Genomic DNA, 17990 nt, shown 5'->3' with positions numbered 1-17990 from the left:
CCTGCTGCTGCTTTCTCCTTCTGAGCACTGGCTGCAAGGGGGGAGTGGATCTACAAAATGCCAATCAGGCTCTGCTATTAAGTTCAACAGGAAATCAGCATTCTTGAATTCTTCAGCCACTTGGGTTTAGCTTTACCTGCATCTTATAAGTATCTTTTGGTTGAACTGCCTTCTTCTGTGTGGTAAGCTTCTGTTATTCTATTGTACTTGGATTCATGCTTACTAAAGCTTTCTTCGGTATTAACAGTAAGCTACCCTAACAGGGTATTGTTTTTGCCGAGCAGCTTCCAGCAGTTACTTCTTATTTTTTCCCTCACCTTAGAATACAAGAGCGAAGGTATACTGTTGAGGCTGTAGAAGGATGTGGTTAGACTACATTTGGAATACTGAGAGCAGTTTGAGCCCCAAATCTGAGGAAAGATGTGCTAGTGTTGGAGGGGGTCCAGTGGAGGTTTACAAGAATGATTCTGGAGATGAAAGGTTTATCACATGAAGAGTTTGGATCTCTAACTGACGGAGTTTAAAAAGATGGGGGGGATCTCTTTGGTATTTACAGAATACTGACACGCCTGGATGGTGCTGTCATGCAGATGTTTCCAGTAGCATAACAGAGTAGGACCTGAAGGCACAAATTCTGAGTGAAAGGCCAACTGTTTAGAACTGAGATGAAGAGGAATTTCTTCAGCCAGAGAGTGATTAATCTGTGAAACTCATTGCCACAGAGGGCTGTGAAGGCCAAGTAATTGAGTGTATTTAAGATAGAAATAGATAAGTTCTTGGTTAGTAAGGGGAGCAAGGGATACAGGGAGAAGGCAGAAGAATGGGGTTGAGAAACATATCAGCCATGATCGAACAGCAGGCCCAAGGGCCAAATTCTGCACCTCTATTTTACTGTCTTAAGGTCTGAGTCACAAATTGAATTACAGCATTGTAAAATTAGATATCATGAAATTGTGCTTTCTGGTGTTTTAAAAATAAACTGTTTTCCTCAGGTACTTTGAATTATTTGGCCTAAATGTGAAAAGTAGTACAATCTCCGGAACCTTTTGGGGACTTTGTTTCAGAGCATAATTCTGTCGTCCATCAAAATTCAGAAAGCTACATTCTACTAAGGAATCAATGTCTCGTGACTCAGTAAGAACCTGAGGGTGCTTCAGGGGCATTGAGACCTATTTAGACATAGTGGAAACCTGAATGCTTTGTCGACGTTGTGGCCACTTGTTTGACACAAATATTAATTGAGTTCGTCAGATGAACATTTGGAAATATGCTGGTACGGTGGAGCCTAAATCTGATTAGACATGGACCATCTGCTGTGCTTGTGTTTGCAATTAATGAAACTTTGAACTGAGGAAATAACCTTCTTCATTTTAATTTCTATAGCAGCCACAGGAACAAATCAAGAAAGTAGAAATCTATTGCATAATAATTGAATGTGTCTGTTTATATTGTTAAACCTTTAGACAGAAGACATAGTTTCACCAAATATGAGAGATTAGTATGAAAGAGCAACAGAGACAGTTGACTGGCAGATATTATAACATTATGACTGGCATATTATGCGATTACAACTCTCAAGTTGAAGCTCCTTTAAAATGACTGAGATGGTCTAATTATTTGCATGAGTTTTAAAACTCAATTATTGTGTGTAGAGTTGTCATTTATGGTAATTAGGATCCTTCAATTATACCTCAGCAATCAACGTTACCTACTGTTAAACACATCTCAGAAATTTAAAAAAAGGTTTGTTCTTGTTTTACAAATGCATTTTCTAGAATTTACCTTGTGTGGACTACAAGCATTAAAGTTGATTCTAATCTGCCGTACAGCACTTCACTAGTTTACAAATTCTGGCAAAAAAGCTTTAAAATTTCCTTATGGCTAGAGCAATGTATGAGTAACAATAAAAACGATACTTACCCTTGCCAAAGGACATCATCATTAGCCAAGTCTTGCCAAACACATGAGGCCAGACAAAGATCCGTTGCATTCAAGTACGACAGAATGGTTAAACTAAGCTCTGGGGGCAATAGCTCCAGGTCTGGAAATCCACGCTCTTCCTTCGATCTGCCAACTCTCAGAATGTGGTAGATATCAATCCCAATCTGGGCCTGCTTGCGACTTGCAGCAGTGAGTCTCCTGTCATGTCCCCCAAGGTAATAACTTTCCTCCCTGTATCTTCTGTGTTGCAGCTGCTGATTCCTTACAACTCTCCACAGCCCCTGACCCATCTGTAGAAATGAAACACAAAGTGCACAGATGAAAACAAATAGTGGTCAATGAACAAGACACCGCCTCAGCTGTACCACAGGTTGGGGGAGAAAGGGTAGTACTCAAGTAATTAAATTAAGGTGTAATTGTTATATACTGTTTGTTCTGGAGAACAGCATAAGCTTGTTAATCATCAGACTAAGATATTGCTGCAACAATAAATCTGCAGCATTAGGATGAGTTCAAATGAGGTGCTGGCTGTCATTTGTTTACAACATATGTTTTTACTTTAAAAATTATCACAAACATGTTAAAGAAAGTCATACTGTGATCAGATGTCGTCGTCCATTGTATATTTCTCTTAAAAGCACAAAACCAATACGAATGACTGGCTTCTAGCGATTAAGAATAAACTGAACTAACAACTTCTCTCAATAGCTTGGTACATAAATGAACCATGTAGTACACTACTGCTACCACAGACAATGAAAGCATCTGTGTGAAGTTGCAGTCTGCATGAGATGCGCTCGGTGGGAGATTGGTAGTTAGGGAAAAAAAAATCAACATATGCTGCCGAGTGCGCATAGGGTCAGCTACAAATAAACCAGTGGCTAAAGACAGCCAGCCAGTTATTTAAAGCAACTTTCCCCGAAATATTGCAACATACCTCTGGAACTGGTGGGACTTGAACCCTGGCCTCCTGGCTCAGAGGTAGGGACAGTATCACTGTGGCACAAGAGACTCCTTAAATGGAAATGAGGATTAACACATTAGCCATGATCCACTGGGATGGCACAGGAGTCTCCATGGGCCAAATGGTCTGCTTCAGCTTATGGTTTTGATATTTTTTTTAAACCAGCTGTTCAGAAATATTATACACATGTGGAGCAGGCGATCTTGAACCTGGGCCTCCTGGCTAAATGGTGGAACACTACTACACTGACACAAGAGCACTAGACTTACAACTATATCCTGCTTTCCATGAGCTCAGGATGTACCAAATCAACTTCACAACCAATTAAGTCCTTTTTTGTAAGTGCAATCAATATTACAACTAATTTGCCTACAGCAAGCTCCTGGAGAATCATACAAGAATGATCAGATGTGCTTTTGTAACACTGGTTACATCTCCATGCTGTCCTTTGTGATATTACCATGAGATGGGAACGTGTTTTATACTGCTATCCGAAAAACACTGCCACCACCAATGAAATTCCGCTGTTCATTCCTTAAACTGTCTAACCCTGCCTGGATTATTACACTGAAGAGAAATAAACAGACTAAGAGCAAAAAAAGAATTCTAAAAATTATTATTTTCTAAAACATCGTGTAATTTAACACCAATGCATTATCAGAAATATTGCAAAACAAAAATATGAATTGTCAAAAATGCAATGTATTTTGTTGCATAAGCTACAGTAAATTACGTTTAAAAGCCATTAAGAAAGAAGTGTTCTTTTATGCATTTTAGAATTGGATGAAGAGCATTACAGATATGAAGAGAAATTCGGATAAAAACTGGCAACTACTACTTTGAAATTTTTATAACTGGAGACTGGCTGAGGTTCCCAAAATATTACAATAAGACCTCTTGTAGGTCCTGACACAATTAATACATGGGGATTTGTCGAGATGTTTAAACTATCGCTGGGCCATTAACCTGTCTGGTATCCTCGAAAAAAGTCTCCAGAGAGTTAAGGTGGACTTCTCATATCTCCCATTTTACTTAGCTGGATTGTAAACCAGGAAATATCAGATTGATTGAAATCTCCAGGGTAACAAGACCAGAACTGATGCCTCACCAACTCCCCATCAACATCTAAAATACTTCCAAATCACTTGGCCTAACTCAACTTCCCCATTTTACCCATGAAGACACCCTAAACCATCTCATGTCCCTATCTCTTTACCCATTTATTTCACCCAATCCACAAATTTACACAATCACATATGCATCTGGCACACTCATCCTCATGCAACATTTACACTTGAAATACAGTAGCCTGTGCCATAAAAGGGACTTGTGCCTTCTGTTTGTATTCTTTTGTAATGCTCCTTATGAGGAATCCTGCCAGAGTCAGCCATGAAGGATCCTTTATTAGAAGATTACTCTGGAGGAAGGCAAGTTGGTATTTTCTTTATCAGGCTTCAAAATAGGATTTCCAGTCTTGATCAGAAAACGTGGGGATAATTCACAAAATAAAATAGTCACTTGATGCAAGCTGGTGTTAATGTTTCATATGAGACTCATCTCAAATTATTTAATTGCAAAATACCAACATATATCTCTATTCCTTTCTCCTTCATGTACTGATGGAGCTTCTCAAAACAATCTGTAAACTATAAATCATGAATAGAAAGTAGCAATTCAGCAATGCAGCCAAATCTGATCGGCAGAGTAATCCATTCCAATCTCATTTTCCACCACTTGTCCATAGCTGTTTATATGTTCCTTTTACATGAGTGAGGATTTCCACCTCAATACCAAACTGAGCTGCGAATTCCAGTCACTCAGCATCCTCTGGATGACAAAAGCTTCTTCACATTTCTCCTAATCCTCTGTACCCCATTAAACCTCCCTACAACAGGAAACAGAAATTGTCTGTCTACTCCATTGAAGTCCTTCATTACTTTATAAACCTTAATTAAGTCACCCCTCAAACCCCTCTGTTCTAACTTCAGCCTATTCAATTTTTTCTCATAGCTGCAATTTTATAGGCCCAGCAACAGTCTGGTTACCTCCCCTGTACCCTTCTCTACAACAATTATGTCTATCCTGTAATATGTTCATCTCACCCATTCCACAGTATAGCAAGTCCAATGTTCTCAGCACACTCTACATAAAGGACCTTTTTTTAAAAATTGAAGCTATTGCATACATCATCTCTAGTCTTAGACACATTCCCAGCATCAGCTCTGCATCAGCCCCATGAATCCTTGCATAAAACTCTCCTTTTGAGTTCAATCTTTTCTGATCATTAAAACCTCTCAGTTCTGGTAACTTTTTCGTAAGTGCTTTTTGTTACTTCTCTCATGTCCACTAAGCCTCTTTGAAACATGAAGACCCAGATCAGAGCACAGTAGTCTAGGTGTTGTCTAACCAAAATTCTACCCAGGTTTGACTGCGAATTCTAGTGCAGGGCTTTCCAACGTGGGGTTTGGGAGCCTCAAGTGGGGTTAAGAGCTGAAATGTTGGGGTTGTGTTCTGAGGCAGCAAATGCTTTCACAGAGCACAGCCATCATTTTCTCCCAACTCTCAGATATTCACCCCTCCATAAGCCCAGTCCGTTCAGTTTTCACTAAAGGGCTGCGATAATGTTCAAGCCTTGAAGTGGGGTAATATGGGAAAAGGCTTGGGATGTACTGTTTTAGTGGATTACACTGGAATGGTTTTAGTTAAAATACTAGAATTTTGTGATGTATTTCCGTATTAACACTAATGCAGAATCTGTGTCACAATGAAGATTCACTCCCATGAACGTTAATAAAGAGGCATCAATGGGCTGTTTACATTGGTAATACTAAACATATTCTGCATCGAAAATCTAGTGCCAGAAAGGTTCAATGTCTAATTAAAAGGCAAGTAAAGCGTTGATGATATATGTGCTGTACAGAAATATTAAAATGAAGTATAATTTAGTGGCGTTTCACTGAACAGTCCGGTATTATAGCTGCTTCATGATTAATAGTAACGATGCAGTGCAGTCATGATATATTTCTTTTCGATCCACGCTGCTGTCTGAAGTGCTAAGTTTGTAACCCAGTAGCTCTCAACTACTGTACCATCACTGACTGTTTGTAGCTTAGTAACTTACATCACAGAGGATAGTGTAAACAGGTTCTGCACTCCATAAATTAAAACTTCTCCCAAACAAAACCTACTGTTATCAAACACTAACATTTCTACAAACACAAACAGGTACATTACATGTCAAATACTGGAATGGTCCTCTATATTCATCCAATGCACCACTGTGCAGGCCATGACTCCTGAAAGTGAGACCCTTCAGCAGTGCTTGTAAAAGTGGCTTCACAAATTCATGAGTGATGGGCTAGAAGCCATAAAAAAGACTATGCATCTTGAATGAGAAGACTGACGAATAACTTAACAAGAGAGAAGAGTCAAAGCTTGCAAGTTTTATTTTAATTACAGTATCTAAAATTTTTGATTGTAATGCAAGTTACAAGAGTTAACATGCTAATAAAAGGTAGAGTAACCAGGGCAGGCCAGATGTTGCCATCTTTATTCAGAAAGAAATATATATACATATATACATGATATATAGGAGAAAAGAAACATTTAGGCACAGAATGAAGTTAAATCCAAATGGAGAACATGGACAGGGGGAGGAGGCAGTCTGTGAAGTAATAGGCTTGATTTTTTTTTGTTACACACGACACAATCCAAGATGGAGCTTCAAATGATCTTTTCAGATTACTGTCCTCTTACTGAAAAAGGAATAAAAAGTCTACTTATGAGTTTGTACAAAGGGTCACGATAACAGCACTGTCAAGGAAATGAAAAGGTGCAGTAATTGTGGCAAGTATCACATGATTTCGCATAGTAAATGTTTGTTGAAACTCATGAAATTGTTATAAACTCAAGCTATTCATGCAAACTTTATGTTAACATATCTTCACTCATGAAATGTCAAAATTCAATTCCAAGAACACAGATGGAGTCAGATCCTGTTGCTGTGTCTTTTTTTTTTGTTTTTCCTCCATTGATTCCCCTTTTTGGGCAGAGCTAGACCAATGGGGACAGTTTCCTGATATCTTACCCAAGTGATCATTCTTCTTCTAAATTGGTTCTTGCGAACCGTAAACAGCACTGCAAAGTCTACACTTCTTTTCAATGCCTAGTTGTGTGGGATAGTGTTAGCAGTTTGCTTGAGTTTTCTTTCTTTTTCAACAGAATGCTTCATTCGTTTCAGTTTCATAAAATCAGTCAGTCAATCTCATATTGTGAAGGTGGAGTTATCTGAGGGCGAAAGCACAAAAGGAATGGCAGGCCCCATTCCTGGAATGAATGGAGTTGAGTTTACATGTCAAGCCAGTAAGCTTTTAATGCCATTTTCCTGGTGTTAGCAGAGTTAGTGAACTCATCTTTACAAACTGTCCTGCTGGAATTTATATTCATGCTCAATATCACAACTGCTACTTAATGAGGAGGTTTTTCCAGCACTGGGCATACAGAACAGGAAAATGAAGGATAACATGTATTTGTATTGTGCCTTTCAGGATGCTGTAAAACAGTTTGCAACAAATATGTTTTAAGCAATTCTATAGTTATGCAGGAGTTGTCGCAACTCCGAAAAACAGCAATGTGATTTTGACTAGGTCACCTGTTTTTATGGAAGTTTGTTGAAGGATGAATACTGTCTCAAGCACCAGGCACAATTCCACTGCTCCTTGTTGAAACCATGTCATGAAGAGGGTAAGGTGGGGGGTCCTATGTGGAATACCTCAACATCTTGGCCGTACATTCTAATGCCTAAAAAAGGAGTAGAGGTCTGGATGCATTTCTGGAAGCCACTGAGCATCCTGTTAGTCCTGGCTTACCATGTTGGCCACCAATATGCCCATGGAGATAGACAGATGCATGGATGCTGTTGCCAGTCTGGTACAGATAGTTAGGATGCAGAGCTGGGCAAAGAAGTGGCAGATGGAATTCAACACAGAGAAGTGTGAAATTATTCATTTTGGAAGGTTGAATTTGAATGCAGAATACAGGGTTAATGGCCGGATTCTTAGAGTGTGGAGGAACCGAGGGATTTTGGGGTCCATGTCCCCAAAGCTGCTACCCAAGTCGACAGGGTTGTTAAGCGGGCACATGGTTTGTTGGCATCCATTGGCAGTGGAATCGAGTTTAAGAGCCACAAAGTTATGATGTAGCTCTATAAAACCCTGGTTAGACCACACTTGCAATAGTGTGTTCAGTTCTGATAACCTCATTACAGGAGGAATGTGGAAGCTTTAGAAGGGGTGCAGAGGAGATGGATGTTGCCTGGACTGGAGGCCAAGTCTTATGACGAAAAGATGAGCGAGTTAGGGCTTCTCTCATTGGAGCGAAGGAGGATGAGAGGGGACTTGAAGAAGATGTACTAGGTGATGACAGGCAAAGTTACAGTGGATACCCAGAGACTTTTTCCCAGGGCGGAAATGATATTACGAAGGGTCGTAATTTTAAAGGTGATTGGAGGAAGGTATAGGGGAGATGTCAGAGGTAGGTTCTTTACAGAGAAAGTGGACAGTGCATGGAGTGCTGCTGGTGGTGGTAGTGGAGTCAGATACTGCGGGACATTTAAGTAACTCTTGGATAAGCACATGGATATTAGCAAAATGCAGGATATGCAGGGCAGTTTGATCTTAGAGTAGGATAACAGGTTGACACAACATTGTGGTCTGAAGGGCCTGTCTTGTGCTGTTCTATGTTAGTGGACTCCTCCAACAGTTCATCAATTTACAAAACGTCTCCAGCAAAAGTACCTCCTGCTCATGTGTGTTGGTGCATTTTCACAAAGTTATTAAAGACAGAGACCACAGGATCATCTTCTGCCTGGGCTGAGCGAGCACATGGCTTCCAGCAGAACTTGGACCATTAGTGATCTGGGGCATTTCTTCCCCAGTCAGCTGAGGGATGGTACCAGTAACACATGCAGATTGCGCTTGAGTCTAATCGACATAAAATAACCATTAAAGGTGAATGTAATCTGAGTTGGCGGATGCTGTTGCCTTAAGGCAAGAGCAGGAACGGTTTGTGCACTAGAGGGAGAAGGCATATATAAGTTTACATTGGTTGTACTGGAAGAGTAACACAGCACAGGGCAGTGAAGCTTACCAGGTTACCAGGACATACCAAGTCTTCTGTAAGCAGGTGCAGTCATCACCCATGAGCCTCAAGGATTTTCAGCCAGTATGGGATGAGGAGTTGAATGTCAGCAACGCTGACACCCTTCTTGCCTTGCTGTGGGCTGTTTTCTTCTGCAATGAATGTGGTAGACCATGATATTTGGTGGGAGGTGTATGCACTGGCAGAGACTGAATGCCACAAAAGAGAGAGAAAATGGTAGTATTTGTAGTGCGGGATAGGTGATGGTCTAGTGGTATTATCGTTAAACTATTAATCCAGAGATCCAACTAATGTTGTGGGGATAACAAAGCGTGGAGCTGGATGAACACAGCAGGCCAAGCAGCATCTTAGGAGCACAAAAGCTGACGTTTCGGGCCTAGACCCTTCATCAGAAAAGCCTTTTCTGATGAAGGGTCTAGGCCCAAAACATCAGCTTTTGGGGTCCTAAGATGCTGCTTGGCCTGCTGTGTTCATCCAGCTCCACAATCTCGGATTTTCCAGCATCTGCAGTTCCCAAAATCTCTAACGTTCTGGGGATCTGGGTTTGAATCCATTGCACGATGGCAAATGGTGGAATTTGAATTCAATTATTGAGCAATAAGTGCTGGTCTAGCTAGTGACATCCACATCCCATGAATAAATGAAAAAAAAAACAACTTAGCGCTGCAGGGTTCAGAAGAACTTATTGCATTGCTCACTTTCTCCCGGTCTAGGGATATTAGTGACTAAATGGTTACTTCAGAGCAGGATTGTAGTGTCTGGTGTTGTGGTTTTTATTGTTAGTACTGGGGAAAGAGGACTTTCCTCTCCACCAGAGGTGATCTCCAAAATAGGGTGCCAAGCCGCCACTCTCAGCTACATCATTTGGCGTGAAGAGCAATGTATTAAGGGTAGTTTTTGGCTTGTAACTAATACAGAATTCTGGAAAAACTCTGGCAATGACTGTGGAGAGAGAAACAAAGTTAATGCTGCAAGTCTGATAGGACTCTTTTTCACAATTCAGAAGAACATCAGATGCTGCCAGACCTGCTGAGTTTCTGCAGCTTTTCTGATTAGGGTCTAGGCCCAAAACACCAGCTTTTGTGCTCTTAACATGCTGCTTGGCCTGCTGTGTTCATTCAGCTCCACACTTTGTTATTCTGCAGCATTTGTGTTTGTTTCAGATTTCCAGCATTTGCAGTAATGTGCTTTTACTCCTAGGTTAAAGTGTTTGAAATGTGCAGGAATGGTTTAAATATGGTGCCCACAGTACGATGGCCAGAAGGACCAGGAAGCTTTTCTGTCTCTGCTGACCACAAAGGTTTCACGAGAACTATGCCATGAAGGTGAGATGCTTAATTACATGAGGTGGGCAGTGGAGAATTGCATAAGAAAAGCTACTGGGGCTCAGAGGAAAACTCTTCATGAAACTTTCTGAAATTGACACAAGTTAAAATATGGGAAAATTCATTCCCATTTCTCATGATGGAGTTCCTACATTTTGGAAGTCTCAACCAAGTCACTGAATAACTTTTTTTTCTAAAAATGGGGGCTGTTTCTTACACTTAAGTTTTAAATAGATCTCTAAAATACAAATTATTTCACAAGTGACCTTTTGCTATATGATGATTACCATACATGCTCGTGTGAAGTTGAATTTTTCAGACTTTTTTTAAATGGTTAAATTTGAGGTCACCTATTAGATGGATACTACTTTTGAGGGGCCAGAATTCATGCCACAGTCAAAAATAACACATCATTAGCAGAAGCCCAATTGCACACAAAGGGAGGTTGTCATCTCCCTCTGAACTAATACATCTTAAACTTGTGTGCCAAATTCTTCCATTGTCCTCTGCTTACTTGTATCTACTGTTGTTTTAGTTTTTCCAAACCAACATTCTAAGCTTCTATTTCTGATAAAAAGGTTTATCAGATATTTGATTCTCATTTAGTCTTGCCGATCATTGTAGCCAAGGGAAATCGTCAACAGCTGCAAGCCCAATCAATCAGGGATAAGATAATTATAGTGAAGTAAAAGAATATGGGCCTATCTTATGCAGGAAATGATGGAGTGAAAAACTGTGTTTGTTTGATAACAAACTTAAGAAATCCATAGCCTGACATTCATGTGAATTGTACATCAAAACACATAATAGCACAAAAAAAATCAATCAATTTCCTCATTGTAACATTTACGCACAGGATAATAACTTGACTCACAAATGTTGATCTGTTATCTATGAGGAGCTAGGAGCAACTTTTTATAGGAGGTATATGGAAAATTTTGGCTTAAAAAATAGAGGATTGACTTTTACTCAAGTATATTTGGTACATCAAATTACAGAGAATGCATAGCACTGAAACAGGCAATTCAATCAACATTGCCCACGCCAGTGCTCGTGCTCCACTCAAGTTTTCTCTCAGTTTTTCTCAATACTCTAACCATTTATTACTGTCTAGTTTTCCATTAAATACTTTCATACTGTTAGCTTCAACCACTCTAACTTCAATATTCCCATGGCTCTTTGGCCGAGAAAATCGCTCAAGAATTTCACCCTATTAGGTTTCTTGGTGACTATCTTGTATTGATAGTCTCGCATTAAGGTCTTCACCACAAGAGAAATACTGGGCTCAATCTTACCAGAAATCTGCCATTTTGACAAATTCCATTATGGGTTTCTCTCAGCTAGCCTAGCAAGTTTTCTCAGGCCATGTGTCCTCAAACTTACTTCATTACCTAAACACCATTCCCCAAAGCACTTCATTCATTGCATTTTCTGTGTGTCACAGGTACAAGTACTGAACACTGCCAGGACTTCTCAGAATTCTTATTGCTTGAGTTAGCCTTAAAAGGATCTTGAACAGTGCAGTTGGTCAAGCACCGACAGTCCACAGTTGCCCTGCATGATTCCTGTCAACTGCCCCACTTGGTGTTCTGAAGTTGGTCACTGGATTCGAGATTCTAACTCTGTTTCTTCTCCATAGAATTTGTCAGAACTGCTGAATTTCTCCAAGAATATCTATTTTTAGTTTGAGGACAGGACTGGACCAACTTTGATGCCCTCTCAGATCAAACAAACAAACAAACAAACAAACATTCATTGATATTCATTGCCCAAGATCCTTAAAAATTGTCAACAGGGCCAGAAACTTCATGGCTGTAATAGGGGCAACAACAAAGGAGAAGCTGGAGCATGAAGAGAGAATGACCCTATTAGAATCAAACTGTTAAGACACATAGGGGCAGAAGCTGTGCCTCATGGGTTTGAATCAGGCTGGCAGAGTCCGGTGTCATGAAAATCCTCTGACATTCCTTGAGGAAGAGGATCTCCCTCCTCTGCACCACCATTGCGATTTCTATGTTCCGGTCAAAATTCCCTTATCTACCCTATCTGGGCCAAATAAGCTCAGGGGTACTGACTGAAAGTGCTTAACCAAGTGCACAATTAAATACAGTGTTAGGAATCCTGGACTGCTCCAGCAGACAGTACTTCCACTTTTGGTGGGAGTGGGAAGAGAGGATAATCGGAGAGCTGGTTGGGTGTGGTTAATGGTAAACATGAGTGTTTGGGATAAATGAGTGAAAAAACTCATTAAGCCTCAGGGAGAGAAACTCTCCATACTTACCCAATTTCTGGTAAGATTCAGATCATAATTTTAGTATACACACCAGAAATTCATCCTATTCTCTCTGCAGATCTTATACATGTTCTGTGAGAAGACTCTAGGCTCATTCTGTAGGCAAGCCATTATTTTTTGTTTGGTGTTGTTCTGAAGTCAATGATGTCGCACCTAACGACCTGATAGACAGTTTGTTGGAGAATACGCAGGATAATATTAATGCACTTGATCTAAGGTTAAGAGCATTACCATATTTATTTGTGAATGTTGTTAAAAACGGCAGTTAAGGATTCAACATGAGAGTGAGATAACATGAAGGAAATCCTGATATATTGCAATAAGCACTACAAGAATTTTTAAAAAGTGACTGAAATGTATGCTTAAGATAACACACAGGCTTAACAAAAAAATACTGCTTTACTCAAACTGTAATGGTCAACAATGAGGGTGGTTTGGGCAAGTTCCAATGATATTTCAGCAGATTTTAATGCTCCCAGTGGGACAAAACGTGACACTGACAGAACAGTCAGAAACATAGGAATGACTTTGTGGAATTTAAAGTTTGAAGCAATGTCAGTCAAAAAGGAGAAAGGGTTGCCTTTGTTTTCTGACAGTACTGCCTCATATTTTAAAACATAGATGTGCCTTTTATACATTATTTTATACTGATTTTATATCGACTGGTTTTCTGAATAAAATATTGCTTCTTTTGAGAAGAATATTTTCTAGTAAACACTAGTGTTTGTCCTCAAATAGAGAAGGTCTTACGGAAGAGTTTCAATAATGCTCATGAGACAACACAAAACTTTGCACAGGATTGTCCTATATGATACAGTCTATGCTAACCAGTATGACTGTCCACCCATGAAATGCCTTGTCGCTGATGGGTTTTGTGGGTCCTTGCATGGCTGACAAGCCAGATCCTAGAGCTGCATCTCCCTGCACAGCTGACAGGTGTTTTTTGGGAGGTGGAACTAGTCTTTGGACTCAAAATTACTGGTATTCCTTTCTCAGATTCTTTTTCTGTATGTCCCCTTCATAGAGATTTCCTCCAAGTCAATGTTTTTTTCTGAGAGAAGGTCTCCCAGATGTTGTTGTCTATGTTGCTTTTTTAAAGCTAAGTCTTCAAGAGGTATTTGAAACACTTCCTTGGTCCTGTCATTGGAGTACTCTGTGAATTGAGCAAAGAACATTTTGTTGGAACCCCGGCATCCTATGCGCACAGCTGGCTCAGCAGAGCTGGTTTCAAATGCTCATAGTCTTGATGCTTATGCTATTAGCTATTTCAAGGATGTGGATGTCAGTACATCTGTTCTCCTAGATGATGCAGAGAATCTACGTGCAATGTCTCCAAGGTCTTGGGATAGATTGAACAAATCAGATTCACAATGACAAACAAGAAATATGATCTTCACCTGTCCAGAGCTGCAAGCGCTTCTACACCAAACAATATGCATATCCAACATGTAACAGATCTAAGATAATAAAATGTGAGGCTGGATAAACACAGCAGGCCCAGCAGCATCTCAGGAGCACAAAAGCTGACGTTTCGGGCTGAGACTCTTCATCAGAGAGGGGGATGGGGTGAGGGTTCTGGAATAAATAGGGAGAGAGGGGGAGGCGGACCGAAGATGGAGAGAAGATAGGTGGGGAGGTAGGGAGGGGATAGGTCAGTCCAGGGAAGACGGACAGGTCAAGGAGGTGGGATGAGGTTAGTAGGTAGGAGATGGAGGTGCGGCTTGGGGTGGGAGGAAGGGATGGTTGAGAGGAAGAACAGGTAAGGGAGGCAGAGACAGGTTGGACTGGTTTTGGGATGCAGTGGGTGGAGGGGAAGAGCTGGGCTGGTTTTGGGATGCGGTGGGGGAAGGGGAGATTTTGAAGCTGGTGAAGTCCACATCGATACCATTGGGCTGCAGGGTTCCCAAGCGGAATATGAGTTGCTGTTCCTGCAGCCTTCGGGTGGCATCATTGTGGCACTGCAGGAGGCCCATGATGGACATGTCATCTAAAGAATGGGAGGCGGAGTGGAAATGGTTTGCGACTGGGAGGTGCAGTTGTGTATTGCGAACCAAGCGGAGGTGTTCTGCAAAGCGGTCCCCAAGCCTCCGCTTGGTTTCCCCAATGTAGAGGAAGACACACCGGGTACAGTGGATACAGTATACCACATTGGTCGAAGTACAGGTGAACCTCTGCTTAACGTGGAAAGTCATCTTGGGGCCTGGGATAGGGGTGAGGGAGGAGGTGTGGGGGCAAGTGTAGCATTTCCTGCGGTTGCAGGGGAAGGTGCTGGGTGTGATGGGGTTGGAGGGCAGTGTGGAGCGAACAAGGGAGTCACGGAGAGAGTGGTCTCTCCGGAAAGCAGACAGGGGTGGGGATGGAAAAATGTCTTGGGCGGTGGGGTCGGATTGTAGATGGCGGAAGTGTCAGAGGATGATGCGTTGTATCCGGAGGTTGGTGGGGTGGTGTGTGAGAACAAGGGGGATCCTCTTTGGGCGGTTCTGGCGATGGCGGGGTATGAGGGATGTGTTGCCGGAAATGCGGGAGATGCGGTCAAGGGCGTTCTCGCCCTTGTGGGAGGAAAGTTGCGGTCCTTGAAGAACTTGGACATCTGGGATGTGCGGGAGTGGAATGCCTCATCCTGGGAGCAGATGCGGGGGAGGCGGAGGAATTGGGAATAGGGGATGGAATTTTTGCAGGAGCGTGGGTGGGAGGAGGTGTATTCTAGGTAGCTGTGGGAGTCGGTGGGCTTGAAATGGACATCAGTTACAAGCTGGTTGCCTGAGATGGAGACTGAGAGATCCAGGAAAGTGAGGGATTTGCTGGAGATGGCCCAGGTGAACTGATGGTTGGGGTGGAAGGTGTTGGTGAAGTGGATGAACTGTTCGAGCTCCTCTGGGGAGCAAGAGGCGGCGCCGACACAGTCATCAACGTAACGGAGGAAGAGGTGGGGTTTGGGGCCTGTGTAGGTGCGGAAGAGGGACCGTTCCACGTAACCTACAAAGAGGCAGGCATAGCTGGGGCCCATGCGGGTGCCCATGGCCACCCCCTTAGTCTGTAGGAAGTGGGAGGAATCGAAAGAGAAGTTGTTGAGGGTGAGGACGAGTTCGGCTAGGCGGATGAGGGTGTCGGTGGAGGGGGACCGGTCGGGCCTGCGGGACAGGAAGAAGCGGAGGGCCTTGAGGCCATCTGCATGCGGAATGCAGGTGTATAGGGACTGGACGTCCATGGTGAAAATGAGGTGTTGGGGGCCAGGGAATTGGAAGTCCTGGAGGAGGTGGAGGGCGTGGGTGGTGTCACGGACGTAGGTGGGGAGTTCCTGGACCAAAGGGGAAAAAATGGAGTCCAGATAGGTGGAGATGAGTTCGGTGGGGCAGGAACAGGCTGAGACGATGGGTCAACCAGGGCAGGCAGGTTTGTGGATTTTGGGAAGGAGATAGAAACGGGCCCTGCGGGGTTGGGGAACAATGAGCTTGGAGGCTGTGGGTGGGAGGTCCCCTGAGGTGATGAGGTCATAACTGGTCTTGGAGATGATGGTTTGGTGCTCGGGTGGGGGCAGTAGGAGGTGGTGTCGGAGAGTTGGCGTCTGGCCTCGGCGATGTAGAGGTCAGTGCGCCATATTACCACTGCGCCACCCTTGTCTGCGGGTTTGATGGTGAGGTTGGGGTTGGAGCGGAGGAAGCGGAGCGCTGCCCGTTCTGCGGGGGAGAGGTTGGAGTGGGTGAGAGGGGTGGAGAGGTTGTGGCGGTTAATGTCCTTGACCGCGTCTCCCGCATTTCCCGCAACACATCCCTCACACCCCGCCCCCGCCACAACCGCCCAAAGAGGATCCCCCTCGTTCTCACACACCACCCCACCAACCTCCGGATACAACGCATCATTCTCCAACACTTCCGCCATCTACAATCCGACCCCAGCACCCAAGACATTTTTCCATCCCCACCCCTGTCTGCTTTCCGGAGAGACCACTCTCTCCGTGACTCCCTTGTTTGCTCCACACTGCCCTCCAACCTCACCACCCCCGGATCCTTCCCCTGCAACCGCAAGAAACGCTACACCTGCCCCCACACCTCCTCCCTCACCCCTATCCCAGGCCCCAAGATGACTTTCCACATTAAGCAGAGTTTCACCTGCACATCTGCCAATGTGGTATACTGTATCCACTGTGCCCGGTGTGGCTTCCTCTACATTGGGGAAACCAAGCGGAGGCTTGGGGACCGCTTTGCAGAACACCTCCGCTCGGTTCGCAATAAACAACTGCACTTCCCAGTCGCAAACCATTTCCACTCCCCCTCCCATTCTTTAGATGACATGTCCATCATGGGCCTCCTGCAGTGCCACCCGAAGGTTGCAGGAACAGCAACTCATATTCCGCTTGGGAACCCTGCAGCCCAATGGTATCAATGTGGACTTCACCAGCTTCAAAATCTCCCCTTCCCCCACCGCATCCCAAAACCAGCCCAGTTCGTCCCCTCCCCCCACTGCACCACACAACCAGCCCAGCTCTTCTCCTCCACCCACTGCCTCCCAAAACCAGCCCAGCATGTCTCTGCCTCCCTCACCTGTTCTTCCTCTCAACCATCCCTTCCTCCCACCCCAAGCCGCACCTCCATCTCCTACCTACTAACCTCATCCCACCTCCTTGACCTGTCCGTCTTCCCTGGACTGACCTATCCCTTCCCTACCTCCCCACCTATCTTCTTTTCTCTCCATCTTCGGTCCGCCTCCCCCTCTCTCCCTATTTATTCCAGAACCCTCTCCCCATCCCCCTCTCTGATGAAGGGTCTCGGCCCGAATCGTCAGCTTTTGTGCTCCTGAGATGCTGCTGGGCCTGCTGTGTTCATCCAGCCTCACATTTTATGATCTTGGATTCTCCAGCATCTGCAGTTCCCATTATCACTGTAACAGATCTAGTTGGGCTCAAATTGAACTGATTACCCATCTTCAAAAAAAGTGGGAGTTGGACAGTGGGATTTGATCGAGGCCTGGGAAATAAAACATCCCAGGCATCAGTTCTGCTACAATGGATCAATTTTCCAGACATCAAAATTCACTTGCTGACAACTGTACCCTCATTTTTTTTGTGGTGAGATGATATGTCAAATAGCATCAGGAAAATTGTCCTGAGTTACAATGCAGTAAAAATGCAGAACGAGTTGGTCTATTCATTAGTGCCTCTTCATGAATCATGCTCCAGCTGCTAAGCAGGCAATTTTGTTCCACAAGGCAAGAAAATTGTATTATACAGCACATCTGGAAAGGGCACAAGTCCTTCAAATAACAACAAGTTCCTGTGCCTCATTTCTTCAAAATATTCTGACTTTATGTT

The 17990-nt window shown here is 43.3% G+C and overlaps 1 protein-coding gene across 3 annotated transcripts in view; it reads right to left on the bottom strand.

The window, feature by feature from the left end:
• The window catches only part of fbxo8 (F-box protein 8), a 56090-nt gene that overhangs the window by 21074 nt on the left and 17026 nt on the right, over positions 1–17990 (bottom strand). For 2 of the 3 annotated variants that reach the window (XM_048526974.2, XM_048526976.2), the window contains exon 2: positions 1921–2231. In XM_048526974.2, the coding sequence (XP_048382931.1) occupies positions 1921–2231 (311 nt within the window). Of the gene's footprint in view, positions 1–1920; positions 2232–2537; positions 2701–17990 lie in introns of those variants that run through there. The other variant, XM_048526977.2, reaches the window with a different exon arrangement.

This window comes from Stegostoma tigrinum, chromosome 3 (genome assembly GCF_030684315.1).
Source record: "Stegostoma tigrinum isolate sSteTig4 chromosome 3, sSteTig4.hap1, whole genome shotgun sequence".
Classification (NCBI taxonomy): Eukaryota; Metazoa; Chordata; class Chondrichthyes; order Orectolobiformes; family Stegostomatidae; genus Stegostoma; species Stegostoma tigrinum.
This window is presented reverse-complemented; position numbering and strand designations above follow the sequence as displayed.